General features: G+C 37.0%; 1 protein-coding gene across 3 annotated transcripts in view; it reads left to right on the top strand.

Annotated features, from left to right (window-relative positions):
- Positions 1–14,704, top strand: part of ADAD1 (adenosine deaminase domain containing 1) — a 103,709-nt gene extending 89,005 nt beyond the window's left edge. For all 3 annotated transcript variants that reach the window (XM_045468387.1, XM_045468364.1, XM_045468373.1), the window contains one exon: positions 14,366–14,704. In XM_045468387.1, coding sequence (XP_045324343.1) covers positions 14,366–14,401 — 36 coding nt within the window. In that variant the 3' untranslated portion in view covers positions 14,402–14,704. The remainder of the gene's footprint in view (positions 1–14,365) is intronic.
- The last annotated feature ends 1,505 nt before the right edge of the window (positions 14,705–16,209 follow it).

The following is a 16,209-nucleotide window of genomic DNA, read 5'->3' as shown; positions in this document are numbered from 1 at the left end:
TTTGGTAGAATTCCCCTGGAAAGCCTTCTTGTTTGTTGGGAGATTTTTGATTACTGATCCAATTCTTACTGGTTATGGGTCTGTTCAAGTTATCTATTTCTTTCTGTTTCAGTTTTTCTAGTTTATATATTTCTAGTAATTTGTCCATTTCTTCTAGATTGCCCTATTTGTTGGGATATAATTGCTAATAATATTCTCTTATTGTTGGTATTTCTGTGGTGTTGATTATGATCTCTCCTCTTTCATTTGTAATTGTATTTATCTGTTTTTTTTAATTTTTGATCAAACTGGCTAGAGGTTTATCAATTTTTTTAATTCTTGCAAAGAATCAGCTCCTGGTTTCATTGATCTGTTCTACTATTTTGTTTTATTTCGATATCATTGATTTCTGGTCTAATCTTTATTATTTCCCTTCTTTTGCTAGTTTTAAGATTTATTTCCTGTTGTTTTTCCAGATTTTTTAGGTCTAAGTTTAGATTGTATATCTGAGACTTTTCTTCCTTCTTTAGGATGTCTTGGGTTGCTATATATTTCCCTGTTATGACCACCTTTGCTGCGTCTCAGAGGTTTTGCATTGTTGTGCTTTCATTTTCATTGGCTTCCATGTACTTTTTAATTTCCTCTTTAATTTCTTGATTACCCCTTCCGTTATTTAGTAGAATGTTATTTAATCTCCAAGTATTCATGGTATTTCCAAATTTTTTCTTGTGGTTGATTTCATGTTTCATAGTGTTGTGGTCTGAAAATACGCTAGGTATGATCTTGATCTTTTTGTACTTGTTAAGGTCTGATTTGTGACCCAGTATGTGATCTATTCTGGAAAATGTTCCATGTGCACTGCAGAAGAATGTGTATTCTGCTTTTGGATGAAATATTCTGAATATATCTGTTAAGTCCATTCAGTCCAGTGTGTCATTCAAAGCCCTTGTCTCCTTGTTGATTTTCTGCTTAGATGATCTTTCCATTGCTTTAAGTGGGGTGTTGAAGTCCCCTACTATTATGGTATTATTATCAATAAGTTTCTTTATGCTTGTGATTAAATGATTTATATATTTGGGTGTTTCACATTGAGGGCATAAATATTTACAGTTGTTAGATCTTCTTGATGGATAGGCCCCTTAATTATGATACAATGCCCCTTTTCATCTCTTGTTACAGTATTTATTCCAAAATCTAGTTTAGGAGCACGTGGGTGCCTCAGTAGGTTAAGAGGCATGACTCAGGTCATGATCTCATGGTTCATGAGTTTGAGCCCCACGTCAGTCTCCATACTGACAGCTTGGAGCCTGGAACCTGCTTCCGATTCTGTGTCTCCCTTTCTCTGCCCCTTCCCCACTCACTGTCTGTCTCTCTCTCAAAAATAAATAAGCATTAAAAAAAATTTTTTTTAATCTAGTTTAATATTGGTATGGCTACTCCAGCTTCCTTTTGATGACCATAGCATAATAGTTGGCTCTCCATCCCCTTACTTTCAAACTGAAGGTGTCTTTAGGTGTAAAATGAGTCTCTTGTAAGCAGCATATAGATGTGTCTTATTTTCTTATCCATTGGGATACCCTATGTCTTTTGATTGGAGTATTTAGTCCATTGACTTTTTTTTTTTAATTTTTAATGTTTGTTTATTTTGAGAGAGAGACAGCATGAGTGAGGAAGTGGCAGAGAAGTAAGAAGAGAAAGAGGATCTCAAGCAGACTCCACACTGTCAGCACAGAGCCCGATGTGGGGCTCGAACTCACAAAACCGTGAGATCATGACCTGAGCCGAGATCAAGAGTCAGATGCTTAACTGACTGAGCCACCCACACACCCCTAGACCATTGACATTTAGAGTGAGTACTGAAAGTATGAATTTAGTGCCATTATGTTGCCCATAGACTTTGTGTTTCTGGTGATGTTCTCTGGTCCTCTCTAGTCTTTTTGCTTTTGGTCTTTTTTGTTTTGTTTTGTTCTTTCTTTTCTCCAGATAGTCTCCCTTAAAATTTTTTGCAGAGCTGGTTTAGTGGTCAAAACTCCTTTGGTTTTTGTTTATCTGGGACACTCTTTATCTCTCCTTCTGTTTTAAATGACAGTCTTGCTGGATAAAGAATTCTTGACTGCATATTTTTCCAATTCAGCATGTTGGCTATATCTTGCCACTCCTTTCTGGCCTCCTATGTTTCTGTGGATAGGTCTGCCGCAAACCTGATCTCTCTTCCCTTATTGGTTAACGACTTTTTTTCCTTGCTGCTTTTATAATTCTTTCCTTGTCTGTGTATTTTATGAATTTGACTATGATATGCCTTGGTGATGGTCAGTTTTTGTTGAATCTAGTGGGAGTTCTCTGTACTTCCTGGATTTTGATGTCTGTGTCCTTCCCCAGATTAGGAAGGTTTTCCAACATAGTTTGCTCACATCAACCTTCTGCCCTTCTTTCTCTCTCTTCATCTTCTGGGACTCCTCTATGATTCAGTTGTTATTCCTTTTTAATAAATCACTGAGTTCTCTGAGTCTTGTATCGTGATCTTTTTCCTTTGTTTCCCTCCTTTTTTCTGCTTTATTATTCTCCATAATTTTACCATCTATATCGCTGATTCACTGCTCTGCTTCATCCATCCTTGCCTTTGTGAAACCTATTTGAGATTGTGTGTAGTTTATAGCATTTTTAATTTCATCCTGACTAGATTTTATTTTTTTATCTCCATTGAAAGGGATTCTATTGTTTTGTCAACCCTAGCTAGTATTCCTGGTAATATGGTTCTAAATTCTAGTTCAGATATCTTGCTTATATCTGTGTTGATTAAGCCCCTGGCTGTCATTTCTTCCTGTTCTTTTTGGGGTGAATTCCTTCATTTTGTCATTTTGGAGGAAGAAAAAAATAAAATAAAAAATAAGGACTTAAAAACAAATCAAAAAAATCAAATAAAGGATGCTAGATCCTAGGTGTGTCTTGGTCAGCATGTCGAAAGAAGCTTGATAGAATAGAGCAGAAAGGGGGGAAAAGGTAAGAAAAAATTTAAAAACTAAAAAATATTACATAATAAAATAAAAAAATGAAATAGAATAAAAATTTAAAAATGAAGTAAAAGTAAAAAAAACTAAATTTTTATCTTTCTGTATCTGAGAAAGAGGAAGAGAAGAAAGAAAAAGAAAACAATTTAAAAATAGAGGCAAAGAAAACAAATAAATAACCCAGCAAACAGAGTGAAACCTGAATGAAGTTACATCCAGTTTCCTCTAGAAGTGAAACTATGAAGCCTTACACTAAGCAGGTGGAGTGACTTGTGCTGGTCTTCTAGGGGATGTCTTTCTAGGGTGCAGTTGGGTGGGGCTTGGTGTAATGGCTCCATTCTCCCCTAGGTGGTGCTGCTTATCTTAGCTTACTGGGGTGGATTATTGTGTTGCGCATGTCCGTGCACAAACATGCTTATATGTGGGAGAGGTGGAAATGGCTTCACCCAGCTCCCTAGTCTCTGTTACAGGAATTTGGTGCACTCACCAACCTGCGATCAAGCCCCACTCCTTGTCTCAAGCCTCCATCCACTCCTCGCCTCTACCCTGTCCATGTCCAAGCTGTCCACCTACCAGGCAGCACCTCCCTCCAGAGTTTTATCTTAGATGGGTTTGTGTTCAAAACCCCATGCTTCAGAGATCCCTGAGGCTTGGACCTGCACCAACTCTCTGGGGGAGGGTCTTGCTGAGCAATAGCCAGGTGCTGGCTTGCCCCGGAAAATGTTTGTGTGATCGTGCAATGTCAGATGTTCAGAGATTTTGGCAAATCACAACATAGCCAGCTCTAGGTTTCACCACCCTCTTGTGTCTTTGTCCCAATACCAGCAAATGTGGCTGCTCTCTGGGGTCAACCTGGGACCCTTGCCTGTGGGGAGGCTTTATGGCCTCTACAAAATGCACTCCAAGCAGGGGAACCACTTTTCCCTGTGTGGCATACAGATCCCTCAGATACTGCTGCCAGCTCTGGGGAATTTACCCTGCTTCCTCACCAGAACACTGCCAGACACCGAGCTCCAAAACTTCAGACTCTGCACTCCACTGTTTATAGAATCCTGATGGTATTAAAACCCTCTCCTTTCTGCCTGTCAATGGTTTGGGGGAAGAAATTTCTTGTTCAGTCCCTTGTGAGTGTTTTCACTCTTTCTCTCCAGCTACTTTTGGGGGAGTGCTTTTCTTGCACGATCCCCATGTGCTGCACTCTCCCCCTTTCTCTCTCTGTCTCTCTCCAAAAAACAGCTCCCTACCCTCCGTGGCTTTTTTCTCATCCAGTTCACCTCTCTGCACCATGTACCTGGGAAGTTCTGGGGCCCAAGTTATTAAGATTGTTGTGTTAATTCTCAGATCAATTTCTTAGGTGTTCAAAATGGTTTGGTGCTGATCTAGCTGCTTTTCAGGGACAAGACAAGCTCAGGGTCTCCATGCTGCTCCACCATATTAACTCCTTTCCCTGATTTTTTTTTTATATTTATATATAATCTGAAATGAAAAGTTGACCTTTCCATGAAACTTTTCCATCTTAATACCTCTATTCATAGTTAAATGACATGCTTTTATGATGTTCTCTTTGTGATTATGCTATATATTTTGAGAGAATTATGATGTGTATTTAAACTCGGATAGATAAAGTTTGTATTTCACAGTTACCATAACCATTTAGTGTGATATGTAGTTCATTCGCTAACATTGAACTTTCTATTAATCTACATATTGCCAATTTTCTGGCCAAAGAGAACTGAAGAGTTGTCTTAGATAGCTGAGTGAAAGACTATTTCTTCTGCCCCACTGAGCAGATAACAATCAAAGAAAAACTTAGTCACCCCATTTGTCTTATTTCTTCTTGCGCTTATTTTTTCACACATGTTCCTTCTTGGATTCATGTAGTTTACAATTTAAATAACATTACAAACATCTTTAATTTTGTAAAACATGAATGCCAGGATGGTAAGAGTAGATTCATGGATGAAAGGAAATAATGTTTATTAATTGAAGGTTGTGTTAACATGACTGAGAGACACCTATTTTCATATTGCCTAAGTTATGTGGACTGAAGTTTGCACTTTCAATCACACAAAAGAATGATAACTGCAGAGAGAAATCTCATTTTCTGCCTTCCCTTTTCTGTGGAATAGTGTATTTCTGGGTTGAAGTGTTATCTCCATTTCATCAAATAGAAGCAAACCAATCTTTTTATCATCTACTTTTACCTGTGAGTATCTGCAGTTTTTGTAGAATTTTGGAAGAAAATAGCCATACTAAAATCTTTAACATTCTTTCAAATATCCACCCCATAACCATTCTACTGGCTTTCAGTGTTTGCTTGGCAATATATACCAGGCTTAAAATTTCTATCGAAGTAATAAATAATAAGTAGGCATTATATGAAATTTATTAAATTAAGTTAGTGGGAAATGGTTGACCTCCCACTGTCTCCAAATTTACTATTCAATCTAAATTATCAAACAAGATATTTCTTTTGTGTCTCCAGATAGACAATAAGAAAGCTTGCAGGGAAAATTGGCATCAGTGTGCTTGGATTCTCCCTACTCAATTGTTCCCAATTGCTTCTATTCAAATGTTCATCCTCTGAGAGAATCACTTTCTGAGAAAAAGTAACTCTTTCCTGTTTTAAGTCAGTATGAGATCTACAATGGGAAAACAAAGATAAAACCACAAACCCATGGTATACAAGAGAGATTTAGATATTCTATGAATGAGCAGTCATAGAAACAACCATTATATCTTAATTCTGTCAGTAATATGTGTGTGAATAAAATATTTCATGGACAGGCACTTCATTAAGTTGGAAATTTTTCCCACATTTTATGATTAACCACATTAAAGAGATAGCTCAACCATATCTAATTTCTAACCTAATTTCAACCATATCTAATTTCTAACCTAATTTCTAAGAATGCAAATGCTTTTAGACTTTATAAACTGTTTTCCCCCACAACTTTATTGAGGTATAATTGGTACACAAAAAACTGCACATATTTAATGTACAAAATTTGATGAGTTTGGACATAGGCATACCCATGAAACTATTACTACAATTAAGGTAATAAACGTATCTATCTTGGTACTCTCCCTGCTTTTTGTAGTAATAACACTTAATATGAGATATGCCCTGTTAACAATTTAAGCATACAATATCATATATTAATCATATTATTAATCATATTAATCATATTAATCATATTGTTAACAGTGGGCACTATATCTTACAGCAGATCCCTAGAACCTATTCATCTTGCACATATGAAATGCTATACTAATTCAACAACAGCTTTCCATTTCCCCTGCTCCCCTAGACCCAGGCAACCACCATTCTACTCTTGGTTTCTATAAGTTGAACTATTTTAGATACCTCACATAAGTGGAATAATGCAGTATTTACCTCTCTGTGACGGACTTATTTCAATTAGCAAAATGTCCTCCAGTTTGTCCATGTTATTGCATATGGCGGATATCCTTCTTTTTTAAGGCTGAATAATACTCTGAAATATATATATATCATATTTTCTTTATCCATTCATTCATTGATGGATATTTAGGTTGTTTCCATATCTTTTTTAAGGCTGAATGATACTCTGAAAATATATATATCATATTTTCTTTATTCATTCACTCATTGATGGATATTTAGGTTGTTTCCATATCTTGGCTATTGTGAATAATGCTGCAGTGAACATAAGAATACATATATCTCTTTGAGATCCTGATTTCAGTTCTTTTGACTATACCCAGAAGTGGAATTGCTAGTTCATATGATAGTTCAATTTTTAATTTTCTAATGAACCACCATATTCTTTTCCATAGCTGCTGCACCATTTTACATTTCCACCAACAGTGTACGAGTGTTCCAATTTCTCCACATTCTTACCAATACTTGTTATCTTTTGGATTAAAAAAAAAAAGCCATTCTAGCAAGTGTGAGGTGATATCTCATTGTAGTTTTGATTTGCATTTCCCTAATAATTAGTGATGTTGAGCTTCTTTTCACATATATGTTGTCATTTGTATGTCTTCTCTGGAAAAATGTCTATTCAAGCCCTTGCTCATTTTTTAATTAGGTAATTTAATGTTGATTTCAGCAATTGAGTTATAGCAGTTCTTTAATGTATTTCAGATACTAATCCCTTATCAGATATATGGTTTGCAAATATTTTCTCCCATTCTGTGGATTGCCTTTTATTCTGTTTACTGTTCTTTGTTGTGCAAATGTTTAGTTTTGATGTCGTCCTACTTGTGGATTTTTGCTTTTGTTGACTGTGCTATTGGTATCATATCCACGAAATCATTGCTAAGACCAATGTCAAGATTTTCCCTTATGTTTTCTGCTAGGAACTTTACAGTTTCATGTCTTTTTCTTAAACTTTTTGTATTTATTTTGAGAGAGAGAACATGTGCACAAGTCGGGGAGGGGCAGAGAGAGAGGGAAAGAGAGAATCCCAAGCAGGCTCTGAGCTGTCAGCACAGAGCCCGACACAGGACTTGAACTCACAAACTGTGAGATTATGACCTGAGCCAAAATCAAGAGTTGGAAGCCTAACTGACTCAGCCACCCAGGTACCCCTGCAGTTTCATGTCTTACATTTAAGTCTTTAAGCCATTTAGAATTGATTTTTGTGTATGGCATAAGATAAGGGTCTAATTTCATTCTTTTCCATGGGGATATCCAGTTTTCCCTACATAGTTTGTTAAAAAGATTATACTTTCCCCATTGTGTATTATTGGCATTTTTGCTGAAAATTAATTGACTATATATGCATTCGTTTATTTCCAGGCCCTCTATTCTGTTCCATTGGTCTATATGTCTGTCTTTATACCAGCATCATACTGTTTTAATTGCTGTAGATTTGTAATATATTTTGAAATCAAGAAATATAATGGCTTCAGCTTTGTTTTTCTTTCTCAAGATTGTCTTGACTATTTGAGAACCTCCGTCGTTTCAAATGAGTTTTAGGATATTTTTTTCTATTTCTGTAAAAATGTAAAAAATGTCAGGGCACCTAGGTGGCTCAGTCAGTTAAGTGTCCAACTTCAGCTCAGATCATGATCTCGTGGTTCATGGGTTCAAGCCCTGCATTGGGCTCTATGCTAACTGCTCGGAGCCTGGAGCCTGCTTCAGATTCTCTGCCTCCCTCTTTCTCTGCCCCTCCCCTGGTCATGCTCTGTCTCTTTCTCTAAAAAAATAATAAGGAAACATTAAAAAAAATGTTTTTAATATAAAAAATGTCATTGGAATTTTGAGGAGGATAACATGGAATCTATAGATTTCTTTGGGTGGTATGGATATTAAATAATATTATCTTCCCATCTGTTATTGGCATGTTTCCATTTATTTTTGTCTTCTTTAATTTCTTTTACCAGTGTTTTGTAGTTTTCAGTGTGTAAGTCTTTCACCTCTTTGGTTAAGTTTATTCCTAAGTAATTCTTTTTGATACAATTGTAAATAGAATTGTTTTCTTAATTTCTTTTTCAAATAGCTCATTGATAGTTATAGAAACACATGTGATTTTTGTATGTTAATTTTGTATCCCACAACTTTACTGATTTTGCTTATTAGTTTAACGTGTGTGTGTGTGTGTGTGTGTGTGTATGTGTGTGTGTATACACTTTAGTGTTTTCTGCCTATAAGATCATGTCATCTGCAAAGAGAGACAATTTTAAATCTTTTTTTCTTACTCAAATGCCTTTTACTTCTTTTTCTTGCCTAATATCCCTAACTAGGACTTTTAGTACTGTGCTGAATAGATGTGGCAAGAATGGGCATCCTTTTCTTGTTACTGATCTTAGAGGAAAAGCTTTTAATTGTTCACTAGTATGATGTTAGCTATTGCTTATCATAGATGGTCTTTATTGTGTTGAAATAAATTCCTTTATTATTTCTTTAAATAAGCTTTCTGTCCCTATTTCTCTCTCCTTCTTTAATGTGCATATTGGTACATTTGATGATGTCCCATAATTCCCTGAGGGTTTCTTACACGCTTTCTCATTATTTTTATTTTTTGTGCCTCTGACTAAATAATCTCAAGTGACTTGTCCTCAAGTTCTCCAGTTCTTTCTTTTGCCTGGTCAAGTTAAATGTTGAAGTTCTCTATTGAATTTTTCAGTTCAATTATTAAATTCTTGAGCTCCAGAATTTGTTTGGTTCTTTTTTATAATTTCCATTTCTTTGTTAATTTCGTTTTTTTCATATATTGGTTTTCTAATTTCACTTAGTTATCTGTGTTCTTTTGTGGCTCACTGAACTTATTTAAGATGATTGTTTTGAATTCTTTATCAGTAAATACATAGATACCCATTTCTTTAGGGTTGGTTTATTTTGTTCTTTTGATTGTGTCATATTTCCCTGAATCTTTATGTTCCTTGTAGCTTTGCATTGGTGTCTGCACATTTGAAGAAACAACCACCTCTCCCAGTCTTTATGGATTGGCTTCAGCAAGGAAGCTGATCTTCACCAATCATCCTGGATAGAGTTTCTGGGAGCCTCTCAAACCTTGTCTATGGATATTTACACTCCACTCCTCTTCCTCCCTCTTGGGAGAAAACACTTGGGTGGTTTTGTTTGTTTGTTTGTTTGTTTTTTGGTTTGTCTGTTTCTTTTCAGCATGCAAGGGTCAAAATTATTGGACTCTCAAAAAACTTAGAATATGGGTTATAGACATAAAAGGTCTCTCTTGGAAAAGATGTGTATTCTCTTCTTTTCTGCTATCAGATGAACCACCTTTAGTTCCATAGGCAGCAAGAAGCAGCTGATCTTCTTGATTTTTCCCATAATTTCCTCAAATACTACAGCTTTAGTGGCATATATCTGTCCCCCAGGTGAAATAGTTTTACTAACCATTTCTCAAGCAAGTTTCTAGAACCTTTCAACTAGGAATAATAGCATAGTGCCCATTGTTACTGGTCCCACTTTTCTCCATTCAGCAAATTCCACATCACATTTTAGGGTCTGAGATTTGTAGCACATCAGTTTCAGGGACCAAATTCCATGTCAGATAGAATACCCCCAGTCATAAGTAACAGAAGGGCTGCTTTAGATTGATCTGAATACCAAAGACATTTATTTCATATATTAGGAATTCTAAAAGTCGGGTAGACTCCAGGGCCAATTGATTTAGCAGCTTAGAGATGTCATTAGGGACCCCAATTCTCTGCTGCCACAGAGTTGGCTTCCTGCTAAAACTGGTTACTCTCATGGTCATAATATGGCTGCTAGCATAATATACTAGAATAATATTCTTCTTTGATTATTTCTAGCAGGAGACTGAAACTAGCCCTTTTTCCCGGGAACTCCAGTAGGTCCTTGATCCATATTGGCTTTGGTCTACTCATCCCCCAATTAGCCAGTTAAAAGGGGCATAGTCTTATCATAATTGGCTAACACTAATTTACTGAGGTAAAATGAATGTTGGAACATTATCTCCAAGATCCTCTATAGACAAGCCTTTGCCAGGGTACACTGATATGCAAATGAAAGTTCTAACTTCCTAATACCTTTTCTCTAGCCAACTTTCTTTTTTCTTTTTTTATTTTTATTTAAGTACAGTTGATACACAATGTTACATTCGTTTGAGGTGTAAAACTGAGTGGTTTGACAAGTTTATGCATTATGCTGTGTTCACCACAAGTATAACTACTATCCGTCCCATTACATAGCTATGACAATATCATTGACTGTTCTTTATGTTCTGCTTTTTTATTGCTGTGACTTTATCATTCCATAATGGAAGGCCTGTATTTCTCTCTCCCCTTCACTCATTTTGCCCTACCCCCACCCCCCACCCTCCTCCAATCTGGCAACCATCAGTTTGTCTCTGTATTTATAGTTCTGATCTGCTTTTTGTTTATCCTTTTTTTTTAAATTCCATTTATGAGTTCTAGCCAACTTGCTCCCTGTGCTCTGCTACTTCAAAAGTCTGAGTAGGGACTGACAGAAAAATTATTTGACAAAGCTATGCATTTGTCATTTTGCTTTTGGCTTAAGTCATTGTCAGCAACCAACGCTTTATTTATTTTTAATATTTATTTTAATTCCAGTTTAGTTAATGTACAGTTCTATACATTACTCACTGCTCATCATGGTAAGTGTACTCTTAAACCCTTTCACTGTTTCACCCATCCACCCTATCTACTTCCCCTGTGGTAACTATCAGTTTGTTCTCTATAGTTGAGTCTTTTTTTTTTTTTTTTTGGTTTGTCTCTTTATCCCTTTGTTCGTTTATTTTGTTTCTTAAATTCCACATACAAGTAAAATCATATAGTATTTGTCTTTCTCTTAGCATTATATTCTCAAAATGTGTCCATGTTGCTGCACATGGCAAGATTTCATTCTTTTTCATTATGTATATATACCGCATCTTCTTTATCCATTCAATCATCTGTGGACACTTCAGATGCTTCCGTGATTTGGCTATGTAAATAATGCTGCAATAAACATAAGGATGCATATATCTTTTCAAATTAGTGTTTTCATATTCTTTTGCAAATGCCAGTAGTGGGATTACTGAATCATATTGTGATTCTATTTTTAATTTTTTGAGGAACACTTTTCCACAGTGGCTGCAGTTTGCATTCCCACCAACACTGCAGGAGGGTTACTTTTTCTCCATATCCTCACCAACTTGTTGTTTCTTGTATTTTGATTTTAGCCATTCTGACAGGTATGAGGTGATATCTCATTGTAGTTTTGATTTGCATTTCCTTGATGATGAATGATGTTGAGCATCTTTTCATATGTCTCTTGGCCATCTGTATGTCTTTGGAGAAACGTCTATTCATGTCTTCTGCCCATTTTTATTTGGATTCTTTGGGGTTTTTTGGTGTTCAGTTACATAAGTTCTTTATATATTTTTGATACTAACCTCTCAATGGACATTTGCAAATTATCTTCTCCTATTCAGTAGGTTATGTTTTAGTTTTGTTGGTTGTTTCCTTTGCCATGCAAAAGGCTTTTATTTTTTTTTTATTTTTTTTTTCCAACGTTTATTTATTTTTGGGACAGAGAGAGACAGAGCATGAACGGGGGAGGGGCAGAGAGAGAGGGAGACACAGAATTGGAAACAGGCTCCAGGCTCTGAGCCATCAGCCCAGTTTGGGACAGAGAGAGACAGAGCATGAACGGGGGAGGGGCAGAGAGAGAGGGAGACACAGAATTGGAAACAGGCTCCAGGCTCTGAGCCATCAGCCCAGAGCCCGACGCGGGGCTCGAACTCACGGACCGCGAGATCGTGACCTGGCTGAAGTCGGACGCTTAACTGACTGCGCCACCCAGGCGCCCCAAAAGACTTTTATTTTAATGTAATACCAATAGTTTATGTTTGCTTTTGTTTCCCTTGCCTCAGGAGACATATCTAGAAAGATGTCATAGCTGATGTCAGAGAAAATAAAGGCCATGTGTGAAAAACCGCCTGTGCTCTTTTCTAGGATTTTTATGGTTTCAGGTCTCACATTTAGATCTTTAATCCATTTTGAGTTTGTTTTTGTGTATGGTGTAAGAAAGTGGTTCAGCTTTTATTCCTTTGGAAACTGGAGAGTTTCCAGTTCTGTTAAAAATGATGTTGGTATTTTTATAGGAATTGCATTGAATCTGTAGATCGCTTTGGGTAGTATGGACATTTTAACAATATTTATTCTTCTAATCCATGAACATGGAATATCTTTCCATTTGCTTGTGAGTTCTTAAATTTCTTTCATCATTGTTTTATAGTTTTCAGAGTATAGGTCTTTTACGTCCTTGGTTAAATTTATTCTGAGGTATTTGCTTATTTTTGATGCATTTGTACCTAGGATTATTTTCTTAATTTGTCTTTCTGCTACCTCACTACTAGTACATAGAAATGCAAAGGATTTCTGTATATTGATTTTGTGTCCTGTGACCTTAGTGAATTCATTTATCAATTCTAATATTTTCTGGTGGAGTCTTTAGGGTTTTCGATATATAGTATCATGCCATTTGCAAATAGTGAAAGCTTTACTTCTTCCTTGCCAATTTGGATACCTTTTATTTCTTTTCTCTATCTGATTGCTGTGGCTAGGACTTTAGTACTAAGTTAAATAACAGTGGTGAAGGCAGACATCTCTGTCTTGTTCCTGACAGTAGAGAAAAAGCTCTTGGTTGTTCCCCATTTAGGATATTAGCTGTGGGTTTTTCATATATGGCCTTTATTATGTTGAGGTATGCTCCCTCCAAACCTACTTTCTTGAGGGTTTGTTGTTTTTTGTTTTTTGTTTTTATCAAGAATGGATGTTGTACTTTGTCAGATGTTTTTTTCTCATCTACGGAAATGATCATATGGTTTTTATACTTTCTCTTGTCATCAGCCAACACTTGAATAATTCTGGACTCCCTGTATCATTTAGGAAGTCTTTAAGGTTGAAAGTAAAATAACCCCAAAGTAGTGGCTTAAGCAAATAGACTTGTATTTGTGTCACATAAGAAATCTTGACATATGTATTTACTTGTATTGGCTCAGTAACATGACAATATCAAGGTTATCATCTATGATTATCTGTCTTTTTATATATGTCTCTCATCTCAGGGTGAGACAAAATGGCTGCTGCAATTTCAGTTATCAAGTTTATATTTTAATCCAGAAGGGGGAATGGTGACCCATATAATTAGTCAGAATTCATGACCCATGGCAACGCCTGACTGGTGGGTGTCCAAAGAGAATGGGTCTGCATAAAGCAAACATCTTATCTTCTGCACACTGCAAACTGGATAATGTATGTAAGCATTTAGACTTCAGTGCAGAGTAATTTACTTTCTTCCAGCATATGGAAATGAGTTAATAGGTGATGATAGGCATAAGGATCTAAATATGTCCAATCAGCTACCCTGTTCTGTAGGAATGCTTCAGGCTGTCTACTTGTAGCAACTCTCCTAGACATGGGAGACCCAGTGCTATCCATAGCCCCTTGTTTCAGGTTTTTAGCCCAACTTCCTGGGTTTCTATCCAAAAGACCCCAGTTGGTTTGGTGAATTGAATCACAATTGAGGCTGCAGGAAATTGTGGTTGACCTGTTTTTTTGTTACCCACAAATAGCCTGTATGATCTATTCTCATAACTTCTTCACAGTGTCCATGTGAGGAATAAGGGATTCCTTGAATCTATCTTTCTTCTTCTGTCTCCCAAAGTGGCCTTTGCCATTTTGGATTGGCAAGCTCTGGCAGACTGTGGAGATGACTTTGTCTCCTTGCCTAAGCCTCAAGAGTTGTCCTGTTCTTTGCTTCAACTCTCTTATCTTCCCTCTTCATCTCTTATAACTCACTGGACAGAGGGTGTGAAGAGGCTATAGTAGAGGTAGAAAGGATTATAGCAAAAGGGACTTCATTTTGGCCTTCATTAAGTCCTGCTTTGTTCCCACAGCATCTAGGAGCTGGATGCAGAATAGGGCAAGACTAGAGGATCTACTTCCCCCACCTCCACCATTCTCAGACTCGTCCTACTCTGAACAAAGAAAAAACTGAAGCCCTCCTGATGACGCCTTGGAATCTCAGACCTACTTGGAACCAAGGCAGCAAGTAGGAGCTAATTGTCTTCTGTTGCCTCCAGTTCCTACTCTCTTCACTGTTAGAACAGAGCATCACTCTCCTCCATATGAACTTCCGTTCTGAGCCTGCTTCCTAAATCCTGTCACGGAACTCTCCCCTCCCACACTGGTGGTTCTGTTCTAAGGCAAACCGAAATAAAAAAAATTACTCTAGATTTCTGAGTCTAGGGAACTGGCTAATGGTTTTTCACAACTGGCGCTTGAAGGAATATGATACATATTTTCACTTTTTGATGGATACTGGGCATTCATATATATAGAAGTCATATACATGTAGAAAGTCAACACCAGAGACCCAAATACAACTCATGAACAGATGTGGCTTCCCAGGCAATGAAGATTAGGTAGTAGGAAGTGTTCAGATACAAAGAAGCTAAGTGGTGACAGCATTTTATATGTATCCAGGACTCCCTGTGCTCCTCTTTTCCAGACACTTCAGGTTTTGGCAAAAGGCTTAAGGTAAAATAGGCACTGATTGTTTGGAAGGGCAGAATTTTTATAGGGTTTTTTGTTTGTTTGTGTTTTTTTTTATTTGTTTTAGTTTGTTTGTTTTTGGGTTTTTTCCAAGCATATTATTGTTAGCAATACCCAAAAGCAGCCATGTGTTTTCCTAGATCCTTCACTTGCTGTGGTGTCCTAGCAGGCTCTCAGTGCTATCTATTTTGGGAGAGGTATATAGTATCCTTGGCTCTAAAACACATCCCTGGTTCCCTGATTAGGTTATTGGCTACTCAAGAATGACTCTTAAAGATGCTATAAAGGGAAAAGTGAAGGGAATCGTGGGCTTTTGGTAAAAGGAAGTCACTAAAATGTTTTAAGTAGAGAAATATAATAGAATTTTCTACTTCATGTGTAAAATACAAGTTTTAAGGTAGCAGAACTAGCAGTATATTAACTGGTTAGGAAGCTATCAAAATAGCCATGCAAGAGACAGTGAGGGAAGTGGGGTGTACAGATGGAGAACAAGGTACAGGTTTGAGGAATGTTTGGAAGAAAAACTAATAATTGAATTGATATAGAAAATGAGTGTCAGGAATGAGTTCAGAATGACTCTCAGGTTTGTGTAGTGGGCAACCTATGAATTCTGTCCTTTTAACTGAAGTATAAGGACTTAGGACAAAAGACAGGTTTGAGAGAAAGAGGTGTTTTGAGTTTCAAGTACTGCAAGTACACATCTATGAATATATACATCCACATTCAAGAGTCATTTCTTTTTTTTTTTTTAATTTTTTTAATGTTTATTTATTTTTGAGAGAGAGAGAGACAGAATGTGAGTGGGTTAGGTGCAGAGAGAGAGGGAGACACAGAAGCAGAAGCAGGCTCCAGGCTCTGAGCTGTCAGCACAGAGCCCGACGTGGGGCTTGAACTCACGAGCTGTGAGATCATGACCTGAGCCGAAGTCGGACGCTCAACGACTGAGCCACCCAGGCGCCCCCAAGTGTCATTTCTTTAAGAAAGGCTCCTGTGACCAGTTACAGGGTATGGGTCTCTATCTCATAACATCCTGTGCTTTTCTGTTGTGCTAATCTCAGTTTAAGGAAGTAACCAATGGTGCAGTTAACCGTTTAGTATAATCTTCAGCAGGACAGCCTCTATTTCCCTGGCCTATGCCAGAGCCCTTGTCATAGTAGACACTCAGTAATATCTAATGAGTGAATTC

Source organism: Leopardus geoffroyi, chromosome B1, assembly GCF_018350155.1.
Source record: "Leopardus geoffroyi isolate Oge1 chromosome B1, O.geoffroyi_Oge1_pat1.0, whole genome shotgun sequence".
In the NCBI taxonomy this organism is placed as follows: domain Eukaryota; kingdom Metazoa; phylum Chordata; class Mammalia; order Carnivora; family Felidae; genus Leopardus; species Leopardus geoffroyi.
This window is presented reverse-complemented; position numbering and strand designations above follow the sequence as displayed.